Source organism: Salmo trutta, chromosome 30 (assembly GCF_901001165.1).
Source record: "Salmo trutta chromosome 30, fSalTru1.1, whole genome shotgun sequence".
Taxonomy (NCBI): Eukaryota; Metazoa; Chordata; class Actinopteri; order Salmoniformes; family Salmonidae; genus Salmo; species Salmo trutta.
The window spans coordinates 15,066,556-15,086,560 of record NC_042986.1 but is presented as its reverse complement, the minus strand read 5'-3'; the positions used below and the strand labels follow the sequence as shown (position 1 = coordinate 15,086,560).

General features: G+C 42.9%; 1 protein-coding gene across 1 annotated transcript in view; it reads left to right on the top strand.

Moving 5' to 3' along the window:
- The window catches only part of LOC115168079 (PDZ domain-containing protein 4), a 28,328-nt gene extending 9,318 nt beyond the window's left edge, over positions 1 to 19,010 (top strand). Inside the window, exons 2-7 of the mRNA XM_029722976.1 lie at positions 6,114 to 6,430; positions 6,548 to 6,638; positions 6,778 to 6,876; positions 6,960 to 7,022; positions 7,111 to 7,212; positions 16,013 to 19,010. Of these exons, the coding sequence (XP_029578836.1) occupies positions 6,114 to 6,430; positions 6,548 to 6,638; positions 6,778 to 6,876; positions 6,960 to 7,022; positions 7,111 to 7,212; positions 16,013 to 18,028 (2,688 nt within the window). The 3' untranslated portion in view covers positions 18,029 to 19,010. The remainder of the gene's footprint in view (positions 1 to 6,113; positions 6,431 to 6,547; positions 6,639 to 6,777; positions 6,877 to 6,959; positions 7,023 to 7,110; positions 7,213 to 16,012) is intronic.
- The last annotated feature ends 995 nt before the right edge of the window (positions 19,011 to 20,005 follow it).

The window sequence follows — 20,005 nt, the reverse complement described above, 5'->3', positions numbered from 1 at the left end:
CCGCCCCTCAGTCTCTACCTCCTCCGGTCTCGCTCTCCCTCTCTGTAGAATGGGTTGCAATGCGAGGCCGTTGCCACGGCAACTGAAGTCATTAAACAAGCCTAATGTGCCTTTTTCATACTGAAAGTTCTGACATGCACACTGTGCAAACACATGGCCACTCACAGATAACCTACTAACATGTGTATAGAGTACACAGACAAACATACACAGATGACATGCACGCACATACACACACACGCTCACTCACTCATATCAACGCACATAAAAAAACAATTTAATTATATTGACATATCCCAACGATGAGTGCTGTGATATGCCAACCTGACATTGAGATTGACTTTGCCCTCAGACATGTTTCTGTATCCAAACCAATATCTGTCTCTCTCATTGTCTCCTTCACCTGTCTTAGATTGAATCCTATCTGTCCCTCTTTCCCTCTTCCTCTCTTCCTCTCTTCCTCTCAGCATCTGTGTATTGACTTACTTCTTCTCTGGCTACAAATATCTAAACGGCTCCCCACAGTCACACCCACAGAGATTCCGCTTCCACCTTCTGTCTCCTTCTGTCTTCCATCACTCTCTTGCTCTGAAAAAACTAAGCGAAAAGACAGTCACATTCAGAGGGAATTCTCCTCATACATAAATTATAAAACCTCTTTTATAGATATGATTTTCCCATAGACGAAGATAAACCTTTCCTGGGTTCACGGTCTATGGGCCTTCCATAGAGAAAGATCTGTAAATGGAAATATCTGTTGACTCTCACTAATTGGCTTGGTACTTTTATTATTCAACTCATCTGCCTCTTTATCATGGGGCCTGTATCTTCTCCCTTGGGAACACCTCTCTCTGGTAAATTTGTATTTGTATGATTAAGTGTGTGCGTGTGATTAGGTTGGAGGTCATAAAGGGAGGAGAGGGGGTTTATGGGTTGTATGTCTGGTCATGTCAGGATGTGTGTGAGAGAGAGTGAGAGAGAGAGAGAGAGAGAGAGAGAGAGGGAGAGAGAGAGAAAGAATACATTACCACTTTCTTAGACAATAATAAATACATACAGCTCCAAAATAAGCGTTAAAAAATACAAGAAAAACAAATCTGCCTACACTCTAGCCTACGCTATCTATCTACGGTTCTTCGGCCCTTTTGAGAACCATTTGAAGAACACTTTCTGGTTCCAGGTAGAACCCTTTCGATTCTCTGTAGAGCTCTTTCTACAGAGGATTCTACATGGAACCCAAAAGGGTTCGGCGTGGAACCAAAAAGGCTTCTCCTATCGAGACAGCCGAAGACCTCTTTTCTTAGAGTGTAGTTATTGATAGCTCTGTTGATAATGGTGTTTCTGAGAATCAATCTATTAACCCAAAATATGCTTGTTAGTTTATTAGTTTCCCAATTTCCCTGAATGTTTGAATAGTCCCCAAGTCAATAGCAGCTCATCTTTGTCTGTCTGAGCTCAACCACTGCCCACTGGCCTGTGTAAATGTCCTCCTGCGATATCAAACAGCTGGGGTTAGAACCAGACAGTGCAGAGCATGTCTCCAGATATAATTGATTTTGTGAAGAGGGGACTAGACCCTTCAAAGCATGAGAGATGAGAAAAATCAATTACCCAACAAGTAGAATTGAATATGTGAAGGGCAGCAGGGCAGCAGGGCAGCAGGGCAGCAGGGCAGCAGGGCAGCAGGGCACGGTCAGCACGCAGCCATTACAAAAGAAGGAGGGAAACCATTTGGATTGTTTATTATTCATTTTTATGCAAATTGTTTTAGTGATAAGCTAAATTTAAATGTAAATGTAAATGTAAATTATTCACAGGGAAGAATACGAGTCAGTATAGAGTTTATGAGTCGATACATTTGTCAAATCCTCCTTTACTGCTCATATGTTTGGGTTGGGTGTACAGTACACCACCCAGAGTCTGGTGTACTGTAGATATTCCATCAAACTGCAGCTAAAAGGTTGGCGATAAAGCCTCATTAAGCCTCTACCACTACATCTCCCTGGAGGTTCCTCTGTGTGTTTCCACTATTTACTTTACCAACAAGCATGGAGCTATGAGACATTCACACCCAAAATGAGTAAAATTGTATTAGAAACTTACAATCTACGAGTCCTCGAAAGCTCCTTCCCTCTTTCTTTGTCCTTGTATTCCACTCCTCTTTCTTCACCACCCTTCATCATTTTACCTCCCCTTCCCCCGGTGCTGCTCTCCATCAGCGCCTCTCCCTCGCTTTTTCTCTCATCCCTTTGAACTACCTGCTTCTCTTTCATCTCCCTCTCTCTTTCACCCCACCCCTCGTTCCACAGCCTCTCCCAACCACCCCCCTACTGTGCTACTCCGAATAACGTAGAGAATAACAGGAATATAGAACGGCACGGAACTCAGTCTCAATTCACGCCTGTTATTTAATATAACTTTAGTGGAAGAATGAGCAATACACACCCTGCTCTCTCTCTCTCATTGGCAATTCGTCTTGACTGTCATTGGATAATGTGAGACACTGCAAAGGTCAGAGGTTATAGGTCATGAAATCAGCTGACATAATGGACCAGTGGATGTATAATGCATTGCACAACACGTCAAGATGAGTTATCCTTCCAATCTAATGCACAACAACCATGAACCTGTACGAAGCCATCCTCAAAGCCATCTCACTGCCTCTCATTGATAATGAATGCAGCGACGTCCCCCTCCATCCTCTCTCTAAGTGTTCTCAGACTGTCAACAATGGCCAAAGGGCTGGTCTTTTATATACCCTATCCCTCATTGGTCCTGATGATGGTGTTACAGGAGAAAAACAACTCATTGTCTCAAATGCTCCATCTCACCTGGTTCCTGTCATGTGTAGACAAAAGAAGAGAGAGGAAAAAAATACAAGTTGCAGGACAAGCTTTTGTAAAGGGACAATTTCATCAGACTTGGCAAATAAAAAATACAGTTAGGCTTCACACTGTTAACTCCATTTGGCGTGGCGGAAGATGCCATGCAAAAAAAATGAGGTTTCTTATTTTGTCTTCAAGTGAAATAACTAATTAAGAGGGTGAGAGAGACAGAGATGTATGGAGAGTCATTAGTATAGGAAGGACACACGGGCAAGGGAAGGAAACGGCACAGATATTAGAGCATGTTTTGTATCCTCTTGGGAGGGGCTGGAGAAAGAAGAGTGCTGAGGCAGCATGAGGAGAGAGAGCGATATAGGGAGTGAGTGAGTGATATATATATATATATATATATATATAGAGAGAGAGAGAGAGAGAGAGAGAGAGGTTTGGAAAGAGGTGTGAGCAAAGAAATCATGGAGAGGGAGAGAGGAGGTACAGAAAGGCATGGAGAGGGAGAGAGGAGGTACAGAAAGGCATGGAGAGGGAGAGAGGAGGTACAGAAAGGCATGGAGAGAGGAGGTAGAGAAAGGCATGGAGAGGGAGAGAGGAGGTACAGAAAGGCATGGAGAGAGGAGGTACAGAAAGGCATGGAGAGGGAGAGAGGAGGTACAGAAAGGCATGGAGAGGGAGAGAGGAGGTACAGAAAGGCATGGAGAGAGGAGGTACAGAAAGGCATGGAGAGGGAGAGAGGAGGTACAGAAAGGCATGGAGAGGGAGAGAGGAGGTACAGAAAGGCATGGAGAGGGAGAGAGGAGGTAGAGAAAGGCATGGAGAGAGGAGGTACAGAAAGGCATGGAGAGCCAGAACCAAATGGAAAAGAATTGAGAGCGAATGTGGCAAGAACGTTTTTGTGGTTGACTGCACAGGGGAACATCGATTTGAATTGCAATTATTTGAAGGGGACAGGAAAAGAGAGGGGAACGATGGAGGCATGGAAGCAGGGTATAAAGATGTGGAAATCTCCAGACAGCCAAGGTCGGTGTGTGACCATGAATGCACTAACACGATATCTGTATGCCCAGGTGTCTGTCTTCTGTCACTCAGAGCACCTCGATACTGTCTACAGGTCTCCATTAAAACATATGGAGACACACTTGTGACACACCCTCACGCACATTCACCCAGCTGTGTGCAGTATGCTCATGACTTCAAGCAGCAGACTGTATAAACACCAAAAAGCACATTACCATTTGGTCAGAGGGGTGTAAATGGTGGTTTGATGTTTCACCTCTTAACAAACGTAATGTTGGGGGGGTCTTGCATCAGTTTACCAGGATCACTGCTTCTCTCACGGAGAAAGTTCAGTCGCCTCCAAATCAACATCCCAGCTATTTCAATCTGATTCCCCCAGCAGATCTACACCCATAATCCCTAATTATAAATCCCCCTTTATCTGTAGCAACTGGCAGGGGGCAAACATCATAGATATGGAGATACAGAGAGAGAGAGAGAGAGAGAGAGAGAGAGAGAGAGAGAGAGAGAGAGAGAGAGAGAGAGAGAGAGAGAGAGAGAGAGAGAACTATGAAACTGGCTTCACAGACATGTAGATATAGGAAACTAGAGAGGGTTTATCTATTAGGCTGGGTTGGCACACGTTGATTTACACAGAGATGTATTCTATGTGACTGAGCTGTGATGGTTAGATGTATTCTATGTGACTGAGTTGTGTTGGTTCACAGAAGCCCAGTTTATACCTGGTTCTGATATGCATCTTCTGTCATAATCCTGTCCACATTCTGATTGTGCCCACATTTCCAGACAGGTGTAGACGATTAAAAGACGCATTGTGACTACCTACGGAGGTAGTCAGGCATATGTTAGCAAGTGTAGAGGGATCTGGACAGTGAAACCATTTAAATCATCATTATCCCACCTTCTGAAATCATTGACAGGTGGCATCATTGACTTATGACATCAAAATGTGTATTAAAATAGGGAAAATAAGTATTATTTTGAAAGAATAGCTGTCAAATAATTTGCATACAGGGAGGGAACAGGAAATGTGGTCACAATGTGTACACAGTGGATTGATAAGAGACACATTTTAATACCATGTGTAGACATATTTCTGAGAATGAAAAACAAACAGAATGTGGACAAGATCAGGACAAAGGACACATGTTAGCACAAGGTATAAATGAGGCTAGAGAGAGGATCATGTACAGGATGGTTAGACACATGCAGAGGGATTTAGGACTAATACAGAGATTAGTCTACCAACAGGCAGCATTTCTCTCAACCAGTAATAACCCATTTCCTTACAACAACATTGCACTTTCACCTTTTCCTCAGAACCTACCCTATTAACGTAAGTCTTGTCTTCTCTAATGATTCCATTGCTCTCCCCCCCCTCTCTCAACAGAAGGGTCAAATAAGTAACCCGCTGTGTCCTTTTGATGGAGAAGGTCGATTGAAGGTCTCAGTATAAAGTTTTTCTTCTCCCCCGCTGTGTGATATCAAAACCTTTTAAGTTGAGAGAAATGTACCACGTACTGTGATGTGCCTTTGTAACCCTACATGTGATGTGTGTATTATTAACATACACTAAACCTACACATTTCCCTATGTGTTATTCTCTGTTATCTTCAATGGCTATCTGTTGGCTGTCTAACCCTAGTTCTGTGTTTTAGGCCTGTCTGTATGTGTTGCGTTCATGTATTCTCCTCCTCAGTCCTTGTGTTGTGGCTCAGTCTAACACACAGTGAACTAACCTGGTCTGTCTGTATGTCTAGCGAGAGATCCTCTAATGTGGCTCAAAGTCTGCTATCTATACTCCTGTTGGGTGCACCTGTTTTGTAATCACACACTCTCTCCCCTCATTGCCTCTTCTCTCTATAAACTGCTTGTTTTCCATCTTTGTGTTACTCTCTTTCAATTTCTCCACGTCTCCCTCTGTATGTGCCCTGGTACTCCTTTGTGTTTAATCATTCTTCACCACACTTAGAAAAAAGGGTTCCAAAAGGGTTCTTAGGCTGTCCCCATAGGAGAACCCTTTTTGGTGTCAGGCAGAACCCGTTTTGGTTCCAGGTAGCACTCTTTTGGGTTCCATCTAGAACCCTCTTTGTAAAGGGTTTTACATGGAACCCAAAAGGGTTCTTCAAAGGGTTCTCCTATGGGGATATCCGAAGAACCGTTTTGGGTTCTAGACAGCACTCCCCTACTCTTCCTTTTTTCTCCTTTTCCACGACCTTCTCCTATCTGACCTCTGGTCTCGCTCCCCTCCTCTAGGTGAATGGTAAGGAGCTGTCCTGCCTCTCACGGGACCCCACCCTGGATGTGCGAGACCCCCTGCTGTCTCACGTGTTGAAAAGGGGGGCCCGGCGGCGGGCTGGACTGGCAGGGCGACTAGTGGGGCTGGACGGGACAGCAGCAGTTCCAGGGGGGCTGACTGACTGTGTGGACAGCGGCACTCAGACTGACATCAGCTTCCAACACATGTTGACTCTGGGAAGGACCTCCCACCACCAAGGTGGAGCCCCGCCCCCTCACCCGCCCCCCTCCCCTCCACTGCCACCCATCCTGGAACCCAACCTGATCAACGAGCTGTGAGTGGAGTGAATTCAATTTACTTTTCAATTTCCATAAGATGTTTGAAAGCTCTGCCGTTTGTAGCTCTGCTTAAATGTTGATACACTGACATATTCTCTATGTTTTCTTCTCAGCCTTTTAGAGCCTGAATATTATGACCCCAATGACTACTTTGACATCACTCAGCACGAGGTGGATCTCAGGCAGGATGAGTTGGAGTACGAGGTGAGGCCACATTTTCCTGTCAAATCAAATTGCCTACCGTGTAATTCAACAGCAATCCCATTCTTCATGCCCTCTCCATCTCCATTACCAGTGTTCATGTGTTTAACTTGTGTGTTTTGTCTGCCACACATTTCAATAGGAGGTGGAGCTGTATAAGTCTCGTCAGCAGGACAAACTGGGGTTAACGGTGTGCTACCGGACAGACGATGAGGAGGACCTGGGGATCTATGTGGGCGAGGTGAGGAGGATGGGGGTGAGGATGAGGGTTAGCCTCGCTCTGATCGCCTGTTTGCCAGCTAACCTAATCCTCTCTCTCTCCAGGTCAACCCCAATAGTATAGCTGCTATGGACGGCCGTATCCGAGAGGGGGATAGAATATTACAGGTAGGATTGTTGAAGATTTTAGGTAACGTTCTATTATAATTTATGGCAGAAAGCAGGGTCAGACAAGAACATTTCTGATGTGTCTCAGATAAACGGGGTGGACATCCAGAACAGAGAGGAGGCGGTGGCCATTCTGACCCAGGAGGACAGCACCAACATCTCCCTGCTCCTGGCCCGGCCTGAAATAGAGGTGAGAGACCCTCTGAACTGGTTTACTATCTGATATACCATATAAACAAACCAACCAAGACCAGGATAACTACAGTACAGTAAATACCATATAAACAAACCAACCCAGACCAGGATAACTACAGTACAGTAAATACCATATAAACAAACCAACCAAGACCAGGATAAGTACAGTACAGTAAATACCATATAAACAAACCAACCAAGACCAGGATAAGTACAGTACAGTAAATACCATATAAACAAACCAACCAAGACCAGGATAACTACAGTACAGTAAATACCATATAAACAAACCAACCCAGACCAGGATAAGTACAGTACAGTAAATACCATATAAACAAACCAACCAAGACCAGGATAAGTACAGTACAGTAAATACCATATAAACAAACCAACCAAGACCAGGATAACTACAGTACAGTAAATACCATATAAACAAACCAACCAAGACCAGGATAACTACAGTACAGTAAATACCATATAAACAAACCAACCAAGACCAGGATAAGTACAGTACAGTAAATACCATATAAACAAACCAACCAAGACCAGGATAACTACAGTACAGTAAATACCATATAAACAAACCAACCAAGACCAGGATAACTACAGTACAGTAAATACCATATAAACAAACCAACCAAGACCAGGATAAGTACAGTACAGTAAATACCATATAAACAAACCAACCAAGACCAGGATAAGTACAGTACAGTAAATACCATATAAACAAACCAACCCAGACCAGGATAACTACAGTACAGTAAATACCATATAAACAAACCAACCCAGACCAGGATAACTACAGTACAGTAAATACCATATAAACAAACCAACCCAGACCAGGATAAGTACAGTACAGTAAATACCATATAAACAAACCAACCAAGACCAGGATAAGTACAGTACAGTAAATACCATATAAACAAACCAACCAAGACCAGGATAACTACAGTACAGTAAATACCATATAAACAAACCAACCAAGACCAGGATAACTACAGTACAGTAAATACCATATAAACAAACCAACCAAGACCAGGATAAGTACAGTACAGTAAATACCATATAAACAAACCAACCAAGACCAGGATAACTACAGTACAGTAAATACCATATAAACAAACCAACCAAGACCAGGATAACTACAGTACAGTAAATACCATATAAACAAACCAACCAAGACCAGGATAAGTACAGTACAGTAAATACCATATAAACAAACCAACCAAGACCAGGATAAGTACAGTACAGTAAATACCATATAAACAAACCAACCCAGACCAGGATAACTACAGTACAGTAAATACCATATAAACAAACCAACCCAGACCAGGATAACTACAGTACAGTAAATACCATATAAACAAACCAACCCAGACCAGGATAAGTACAGTACAGTAAATACCATATAAACAAACCAACCAAGACCAGGATAAGTACAGTACAGTAAATACCATATAAACAAACCAACCAAGACCAGGATAACTACAGTACAGTAAATACCATATAAACAAACCAACCAAGACCAGGATAAGTACAGTACAGTAAATACCATATAAACAAACCAACCCAGACCAGGATAACTACAGTACAGTAAATACCATATAAACAAACCAACCAAGATCAGGATAAGTACAGTACAGTAAATACCATATAAACAAACCAACCAAGACCAGGATAAGTACAGTACAGTAAATACCATATAAACAAACCAACCCAGACCAGGATAACTACAGTACAGTAAATACCATATAAACAAACCAACCAAGACCAGGATAACTACAGTACAGTAAATAACATATAAACAAACCAACCCAGACCAGGATAACTACAGTACAGTAAATACCATATAAACAAACCAACCCAGACCAGGATAACTACAGTACAGTAAATACCATATAAACAAACCAACCAAGACCAGGATAACTACAGTACAGTAAATACCATATAAACAAACCAACCAAGACCAGGATAAGTACAGTACAGTAAATACCATATATACAAACCAACCAAGACCAGGATAACTACAGTACAGTAAATACCATATAAACAAACCAACCCAGACCAGGATAACTACAGTACAGTAAATACCATATAAACAAACCAACCAAGACCAGGATAACTACAGTACAGTAAATACCATATAAACAAACCAACCCAGACCAGGATAACTACAGTACAGTAAATACCATATAAACAAACCAACCAAGACCAGGATAAGTACAGTACAGTAAATACCATATAAACAAACCAACCCAGACCAGGATAACTACAGTACAGTAAATACCATATAAACAAACCAACCAAGACCAGGATAAGTACAGTACAGTAAATACCATATAAACAAACCAACCCAGACCAGGATAACTACAGTACAGTAAATACCATATAAACAAACCAACCAAGACCAGGATAAGTACAGTACAGTAAATACCATATAAACAAACCAACCCAGACCAGGATAACTACAGTACAGTAAATACCATATAAACAAACCAACCCAGACCAGGATAAGTACAGTACAGTAAATACCATATAAACAAACCAACCCAGACCAGGATAACTACAGTACAGTAAATACCATATAAACAAACCAACCAAGACCAGGATAAGTACAGTACAGTAAATACCATATAAACAAACCAACCCAGACCAGGATAACTACAGTACAGTAAATACCATATAAACAAACCAACCAAGACCAGGATAAGTACAGTACAGTAAATACCATATAAACAAACCAACCCAGAATAGGATAACTACAGTACAGTAAATACCATATAAACAAACCAACCAAGACCAGGATAACTACAGTACAGTAAATACCATATAAACAAACCAACCCAGACCAGGATAACTACAGTACAGTAAATACCATATAAACAAACCAACCAAGACCAGGATAACTACAGTACAGTAAATACCATATAAACAAACCAACCCAGACCAGGATAACTACAGTACAGTAAATACCATATAAACAAACCAACCAAGACCAGGATAACTACAGTACAGTAAATACCATATAAACAAACCAACCCAGACCAGGATAACTACAGTACAGTAAATACCATATAAACAAACCAACCAAGACCAGGATAACTACAGTACAGTAAATACCATATAAACAAACCAACCCAGACCAGGATAAGTACAGTACAGTAAATACCATATAAACAAACCAACCCAGACCAGGATAACTACAGTACAGTAAATACCATATAAACAAACCAACCAAGACCAGGATAACTACAGTACAGTAAATACCATATAAACAAACCAACCAAGACCAGGATAAGTACAGTACAGTAAATACCATATAAACAAACCAACCCAGACCAGGATAACTGCAGTACAGTAAATACCATATAAACAAACCAACCAAGACCAGGATAAGTACAGTACAGTAAATACCATATAAACAAACCAACCCAGACCAGGATAACTACAGTACAGTAAATACCATATAAACAAACCAACCAAGACCAGGATAAGTACAGTACAGTAAATACCATATAAACAAACCAACCCAGACCAGGATAACTACAGTACAGTAAATACCATATAAACAAACCAACCCAGACCAGGATAACTACAGTACAGTAAATACCATATAAACAAACCAACCAAGACCAGGATAAGTACAGTACAGTAAATACCATATAAACAAACCAACCAAGACCAGGATAACTACAGTACAGTAAATACCATATAAACAAACCAACCAAGACCAGGATAAGTACAGTACAGTAAATACCATATAAACAAACCAACCAAGACCAGGATAACTACAGTACAGTAAATACCATATAAACAAACCAACCCAGACCAGGATAAGTACAGTACAGTAAATACCATATAAACAAACCAACCAAGATCAGGATAAGTACAGTACAGTAAATACCATATAAACAAACCAACCAAGACCAGGATAACTACAGTACAGTAAATACCATATAAACAAACCAACCCAGACCAGGATAAGTACAGTACAGTAAATACCATATAAACAAACCAACCCAGACCAGGATAACTACAGTACAGTAAATACCATATAAACAAACCAACCCAGACCAGGATAACTACAGTACAGTAAATACCATATAAACAAACCAACCAAGACCAGGATAACTACAGTACAGTAAATACCATATAAACAAACCAACCCAGACCAGGATAACTACAGTACAGTAAATACCATATAACCACCAAAGTTGTTTCATTCTTCACACCAAAATTCATTCAAATTCAAGTCAACTAGTTTCTTAACAGAAATGACATAAGAAATGACATAAAGAAAGGTCATATCGGAACCTCTACACTAGAGACACACCATTTGTGTAAAAGAAATAAGACTGGAGCTATGAATCTCCCCCTACCCTGTTAACCCATGTAAGGAGACAGGAAAGGTGAGAGGAGTAAGAGGGAGACAGATAGGGAGAAACGGAGCTGGACGGGAGCGATAGCTAGCGAGGAGAGGGAGAGCCTGGTTGTTTTCAGTACGTGCCAATGTGGCATTGCTTTGTTTCCCTCAAGGTCACAGCTCAACAGACATAAGGACACAGTCCCGGGACATCCCATAATATATATATATACACACCCAGCAAATGGGTAGTCACTGAACACACACACCTCCAGATGGAACGGCATAGTTTACCATTTTTATACTGAGAGTGATGCATGAGGCATAGACACACACCAATATACCTTCTCACACACAGCCATGCAAAAACAAATGTGTGTGTGCTCTGAGACACACTCAGAGTGTTGAAATCAGAATGCAGTCCACATTCAGCCCAGAATGAGCTAGAGGGCAGATTTAAGAGAGGGCCATTAAATGTAGGCTGCTACCCAGACAAAGTCACCACTGCAAGTACCCTCAAATTCCCTTTATTCATCTGGCACCCTCGAATCTGCAGAGAGACGTGAGATGCAGGGTAGACTAAAACTGCAGCTAGAATAACAATACAATTTCATGGTTAGGAACACCATAACAATATGGAAGAAAATGAAACGGATTCTACAAGAACCAGTATCACTCCCTGAAAACACACCCCTATGGAACAATCATTGGATAGCTTTTCAGAATTCACAGATAAATTGGTCCACATGGAAAACTAAAGGCATAGAACCGTAAATGACTTGGTAAAAGGAAATCAATGCATTTCCATTAAATCCTTAAAAAGCTATTTTGGACTGACAAATGTAGATATTTTCAAATACACGCAACTTAAACGTTTCATATCAAGATATTTCTATTTGAAATCTTTTGGATGTCAGAGCAATCCTATTTGAGTCAGAAAATGCTATTCATATGATAGGTAAGATAAACAAAACCTTGCAGAGGGCATATCTACCTGACAATCTCCTCGAAAAAAATATGAACTATTGGAACCAATTAAAAAGAACTGATTTTGACACAAGATGGAGGGAATGTTGGAACATACAATGAAGGAAAAAAGTATTTGATCCCCTGCTGATTTTGTACGTTTGCCCACTGACAAAGAAATGATCAGTCTATAAATTTAATGGTAGGTTTATTTGAACAGTGAGAGACAGAATAACAACAAAAAAATCCAGAAAAACGCATGTAAAAAATGTTATAAAATGATTCGCACTTTAATGAGGGAAATAAGTATTTGACCCCTCTGCAAAACAAGACTTAGTACTTGGTGCCAAAACCCTTGTTGGCAATCACAGAGGTCAGACGTTTCTTGTAGTTGGCCACCAGGTTTGCACACATCTCAGGAGGGATTTTGTCCCACTGCTCTTTGCAGATCTTCTCCAAGTCATTAAGGTTTCGAGGCTGATGTTTGGCAACTCGAACCTTCAGCTCCCTCCACAGATTTTCTATGGGATTAAGGTCTGGAGACTGGCTAGGCCACTCCAGGACCTTAATGTGCTTCTTCTTGAGCCACTCCTTTGTTGCCTTGGCCGTGTGTTTTGGGTCATTCTCATGCTGGAATACCCATCCACGACCCATTTTCAATGCCCTGGCTGAGGGAAGGTTCTCCTTACCCAAGATTTGACGGTACATGGCCCCGTCCATCGTCCCTTTGATGCGGTGAAGTTGTCCTGTCCCCTTAGCAGAAAAACACCCCCAAAGCATAATGTTTCCACCTCCATGTTTGACGGTGGGGATGGTGTTCTTGGGGTCATAGGCAGCATTCCTCCTCCTCCAAACACGGCGAGTTGAGTTGATGCCAAAGAGCTCCATTTTGGTCTCATCTGACCACAACACTTTCACCCAGTTGTCCTCTGAATCATTCAGATGTTCATTGGCAAACTTCAGACGGGCATGTATATGTGCTTTCTTGAGCAGGGGGACCTTGCGGGCGCTGCAGGGTTTCAGTCCTTCACGGCATAGTGTGTTACCAATTGTTTTCTTGGTGACTATAGTCCCAGCTGCCTTGAGATCATTGACAAGATCCTCCCATGTAGTTCTGGGCTGATTCCTCACCGTTCTCATGATCATTGCAACTCCACAAGGTGAGATCTTGCATGGAGCCCCAGGCCGAGGGAGAAAGACATTTCTTTTGTGTCTCTTCCATTTGCGAATAATCGCACCAACTGTTGTCACCTTCTCACCAAGCTGCTTGGCGATGGTCTTGTAGCCCATTCCAGGCTTGTGTAGGTCTACAATCTTGTCCCTGACATCTTTGGAGAGCTCTTTGGTCTTGGCCATGGTGGAAAGTTTGGAATCTGATTGATTGCTTCTGTGGACAGTTGTCTTTTATACAGGTAACAAGCTGAGAATAGGAGCACTCCCTTTAAGAGTGTGCTCCTAATCTCAGCTCGTTACCTGTATAAAAGACACCTGGGAGCCAGAAATCTTTCTGATTGAGAGGGGGTCAAATACTTATTTCCCTCATTAAAATGCTAATCAATTTATAACATTTTTGACATGTGTTTTTCTGGATTTTTTGTTGTTGTTATTCTGTCTCTCACTGTTCAAATAAACCTACCATTACAATTATAGACTGATCATTTCTTTGTCAGTGGGCAAACGTACAAAATCAGCAGGGGATCAAATACTTTTTTCCCTCACTGTATTGTAACTAACGAAATTACAGGTAACGAAAATGTATGCTTAATCCAGTATAAACTAATGTTTCAAATGTATTACACAAGGGACAAAATTCCCCAATTAAGCCCATGAGTTGTGGGTGGAGTTGGAAAGTTGACTGTCAGAAGTATTACAGTCTAAATGTACTTTTACTCTGTCTGTCTGCCTATTCCAAGACATGGCATATGAGGCTTCAGTGAGATACCCAATGGGTTGGAAGATATTTTTCTAGTCAATCATCTTGAAAAAACATATACTTAAAAAATGGAAATCAACCAATCGTCTATCGTTAACACAATGGAAAGGCCTAATGCTTTATTATCTAAATGTTGAAACTGTGTGGGAGACGGAGAGAAACAAAATAGTGCAGTTTGAGGCCATGTGGCAGGGGGAGATGGGGGTGTGAGCAGGTGGGTCTGTACAGGGGTGATGTTATGAATGTTTGTGTGCGTCTGTATGTTGTTGATGGTTTGTGTATGCTTAGTATTGTTAAAAAAAAGGACAACAAATGTAATCTTACAAAAAATAAAACTATAATAATAAGATTCATCGATAAAGTATAGTCTCACATTGAAAACACATAGTGAAGAGAGGAGAAGAGATGGGGATCATCCAAGGACGGTATATATGAGCAGATATTAAGGATTTATTCAACGGTCTGGAAAGAGCAAGAGAGAGCGACAGAGAAATAATGAAATTAAGTTTTTTTTAAATAATAATATCTCTCAACCTGAATCCAGTTAAACAATTCAAGTGTAAACCAAATCAATTAACCCTTTAAAGCCCAATGTTACATATATGTAACATTGTCTTTAAACACCTGGTAAAGTGTCTGTACACGATCAATACATAAAAAGGAGTAACTTGAAGTGATCGCAATAAACACTTTTGTCACCATCTGGTGGCCGACCTCTGTAATGACACTATGAGCAAAAATATTCAGTCACTTGAAAGTTTGTTATATATATGAAACATAGGGCATTAAGTGATGCAAACTACACATTAGCATAGATTTTTTTGCATACCAACAGTTTTTATATTTATTTTCCAGAAATACGTTATTTGGAGTCTCCTTTCACTTCTGATTTTGTTTATGCAAGGAAAACTGGGTCCAGGTTTCTAAGGGTTAAATGTAATCAACTCCACTCTGAGCGGTGATTTGTTTACTGAATTAAAGCACATTTAATCAATATCTCAGTGGGATCTGGATAAAGGGAGTAAATTAAAACAAGCAATTTGTAATTCTCCTGTACTATTCACTGGTAGTAAAAACACCGCACAGAGTGGTGGTGGTGGTGTGTGTTTGTGTGTACGCGTGCTTGTAAGTGCACGTGCATGCATGCATATAGTTGGGTGGGTTGGTGTGCATGCATGTGCATACATTTAACGATGGGCCCAATTTTCCTTCTTTTCATCCAGACAGCACAGTGGTAAATACCCCTCAGTAAAAATGCCTTTAAAATAGTAATGAAATCACACATTACCTTAGGTCCTACTGCCATCTAGTGACTGAGATAAACGCTAACAGACATACCTCTGTAACATGTTGTATGAGGTTCCCAAGAGTACAAGAAATTGAACCTGTTCAATCTAATATATAATTTCAATCTATCTTTTTCTTTCTCCTTTGCCCTTTTCCCCCCTCAACGACACCTTCAACTCAATAACGAAACCACAACGGCAATCAAACAAAATAAACACAATCCGTGAAACACATTCTCCAACTTAGAATGACAACCAGCTCGACCCAGATGAACTGGACCTGGAGGTTCTGGATAACGCTGTCCACCTGCCCAGCCCCCATCAGCTGAGGAACAGGGCCTCCATGCTGGGTGAAGGACCAGGGGTCGTGGGTGGGGGTGGTGTGGTGGTGGTCCGTGGGCGAGGTCACCGTGACTCTCCAGGCCTGCTCCACACGTTGCTGAGTAACAGCCAGGAGCTGGACAGCGGGGTGGGCCGTACAGACGAGAGTACCCGCAATGAGGAGTCCTCAGAACACGACCTACTAGGAGACGACCAGACCAGCGCCCCCACCACCAACGCCACCAACACCCCCGGCAGCATGCGCAGGTTCCACTCTGGCCAAGGGGACAGGGACACCCCACCCCTTCTACATGGCCACTCCACAGAGTTCCACTTCAGCACTGACTCTCTACTGGGTCTGGACTGTCTGGGTGGGGGAGGAGGTGGTGACCTGGCAGGGGAGAGGGTCTACGCAGCTGACCCAGTGATGATGATGATGCCGGGTCTGACAGAAGAAGAGTGTGAGAGGTACAGGGAGCTCCTGGAGATCAAGTGTTATTATGAGAAGAACAGCAATGTTCTTCTGCTGCTGGGGGAGCATGGGGGTCATGGGGGACAGGGGGGTCATGGGGGCGATGGGGGGATTCCTCTGGATGTGAACAGGAATGAGAGCCTGATGCAGCATGAGATGGCCCTCGTGGAAGAGGAGCTACGCCACCTGGAGTTCAAGTGTCGTAACATCCTGAGGGCCCAGAAGATGCAGCAGCTCCGGGAGCGCTGTCTCAAGGCATGGCCCCTGGAGGAGGAAAGTGGGGCTGGAGGTGGGGCCGGGGCTGGGCGGGTGGCTCCTTTGGTTAGTGAGGAGTCCTGTCACCATGAGCTGTCAGACATTAATGAGCTGCCTGAGAGGGAGCGCTCCGACAAGGACAGCACCAGCGCCTACAACACAGGAGGGGAGAGCTGCAGGAGCACCCCTCTGGTCAGCGAACAGTATCCCTCCCCCTCTGCACATGGCCACAGCAGCTTGGAGGGGGGAGACTCTGCCTCTTTGCCGTCTCGGACCCCCAGCCGGCACAGGGAGAGGGGAGGCAGGGGTGAGAGGGGGCAGGCTAACCTGAACCAGCCCTACTCCCCTAGCTCACACAGGAGGGGAGCAGAAGTCAAGACCTCTAGCCCGAGAGGGGCCAAGTTCAGATCCCTGTCCCGCGACGGGGGGGCAAGGAGGGGGTCAGACGGAGGGGTGAGATGCCCCAAAGCCAATGGGACAGTGGAGGGGAGGGAAGGGCGTAGCGCTGAGAACAGCCCTTATCTGTCCCGCCGCAACTCTGGCTCCAGAATCCCCCTGCGCTACCAGAGCTGCATGCAGCTGAGGTCCCCCTCCACATCCGAGGGCCTGGAGAGACCCAGGGATGGCAGCGAGAGCCCCATGAGCCTGGGGAGCACATGCAAGGACATCCCCCAGGGCCCTGTGTCCATGCCATCCTTACCCATCCCCCCTCCCCTGCCTCCGCCGACCTCACCGCGTATGGAGTGGAAGGTCAAAGTACGCAGCGACGGATCCCGCTATGTTGCCAAGCGGCCCGTTAGGGACCGCCTCCTGAAGGCCCGGGCCATTAAGATCCGGGAGGAGCGCAGCGGCATGACCACGGACGACGACGCCGTCAGCGAGATGAAGATGGGCCGCTATTGGTCCAAGGAGGAAAGGAAGCAGCAGCTTCTCAGGGCCAGGGAACAGCGCAGACGCAGGGAGTTTATGATGCAGAGCAGGCTGGACTGCCTGAGGGAGAGGGATAGGGAGTCCAGTGGCGGTGGACAACAGGGGGCTCCGCATGGACAGGAGCCCACTACCATCCTGGAGCTGAGCCACAGGAGGAGCCAGAAGAAACGGAGCCGCAGGATCCTGGACAACTGGATCACCATCCAGGAACTGCTGGCCCACGGAACCAGGTCACCTGACGGCAAGAAGGTCTACAACCCTCTGCTGTCAGTCACCACTGTCTAATGGAGAGGGTGGAAGACCGAGAAAGAAGAGAGAGGAGAGGGTGACCAACAAAGTGAGGTAGAGAGGAAGTGTAGGAGTGATTGAAATAAATGGTCCAGAGGAAGAGGGTTGCTTTGGAGAGGGAAAGAAACCAACTGTCTACTGTGATCTGTCACTGCATATTGGAGAGATTGGGTGATAGACTGTACAACCTTCTTAGTTACCAACAGCTGTGACGAAGGAAAAGAGAGGGGAAGGGAGAGAGTGGTGCAGTGTAGAAGAGAACATAATTACCAGTAACCCATATTGCAAGCTGTAATTTCTGCCTGAGAGAATTATGAACGTAGGCAGGTAGGCAAGACAACAGAAGTGAAAAGAAAGCACTGGTGAAATAAACCAATCTGTAGCTATTGACCAGCGTTTTTTTGCTATACCATTCTTATAAGGATAGTGCCACAAATGCCCAATGATAAGCTTGTGTATGGCATTTACAGAGTATACAAAGGACATTGGCCAACAAGAACAAAGTAAAGGACAAAATGACTGACTAATGAATGAAACGTCGACATTGTGGTAAGATCTGATAAGCACGTTTCAATATGAATAAATTGAGAAGCACAGTGAGGGAAAAAAAGCACACCAAATCCCACAGCACAGGAAACAACTCTCAACCACCATCTCTGGTGGTTGAGAGTTGAGGAAATCTTCTTGAACATGTCTTCTTGATGGCTGGTACGATCGTATTCTGCGATGGAGTTACTTATACAGTATGACAGCACAATCTGAGGAGTTGAAAGTAGTTCTTTGACATTTGATTACTTGCATGTTGACTTTAAATGTTAAAAGTAACATATACTTCAAAAAACGTGACAAAAAGTTGGTGTGAAATTGTGGATGTGACATGTTCTTAATTTCTTTAATTCTTAGACTAGAAAACAATGTGGCTGTTTGTTCGGTATACTGTGATGTCTGGTCCATAAATGTTTTACAATAAAAGTTTTTTATATAATTTGTTAATTCAAAATAGTTGAAGTGATTTCGTCCTTTTGAATTGTTAACATATTTTCTGTCATACACCACCATGCTCAAAACTGTCCCAAGGGAGTTGCTGAAGCTCAGGAACAACTACACCTGTGGTTTAGGTTCACAACACAAGGAGTGTACTGATCGATTCAGAACCACAAATTTCACTATTCTGTCAAACCTCTTGAAAAGAAAATGATGGAAAAAAAAGGACAGGAGTCAAAAGATTCCTAAAACAATACTAAACTTTTATTTTCTAACAAGAGTGAAAAGAAACAAAAGGCAACATTGAAATGAAAAGTTTATACACAAACGCACGACAACTGTGTGTCTGCAATATCAATACCAATAATAATTATTTTAACCAAGAGGAGAAAAAGTAAATTGTGATAAAGTGAAGTGTTACTTTAGTTTGGAAGGAGAGAGAGAGAGGGGGAAGAAATATGAGACTGAAAAACAGGACAGAATAAAAGGATAAATCTGAGGGGATCAAAACTAATGAAAGAGAGTAGTGAAAGAGAGCAAGAAAAAGTGAAAGAATGAAAGAGATACCTATTTTGGGAAAGTAGCACCAAAAAACATTCCCAAAATATCCAAATGGGTTTTATTCAAAATGCAAAATCCCCTCTGACAACCCAGCCTCAACAAACAAGATCAAATACAAAAAAATACAAGTGTTACCACGGTGACCATCGACACCTATGATCTGCTGTGATTCACAACCTTCCACTGTACTGAACTTCAGCTGTAAGTAAGCTTCATGCCCAAAAACCCCAGAAAAATAAATCAATATCATTCATTTCTACTTCAGTAAGTGGGTATGTGTGGGTCAACTTAACCAGATCACTGTGTCTGTCTGAGGCTTGTTCCAAACTAGCATTTAATAGAGCTGAAAACACACAGCATACTGACTGACTGACCTGGATCCCTAATTAAGACTCTCCAATGACGAAGCCAGCTCACACACTCCGAAAA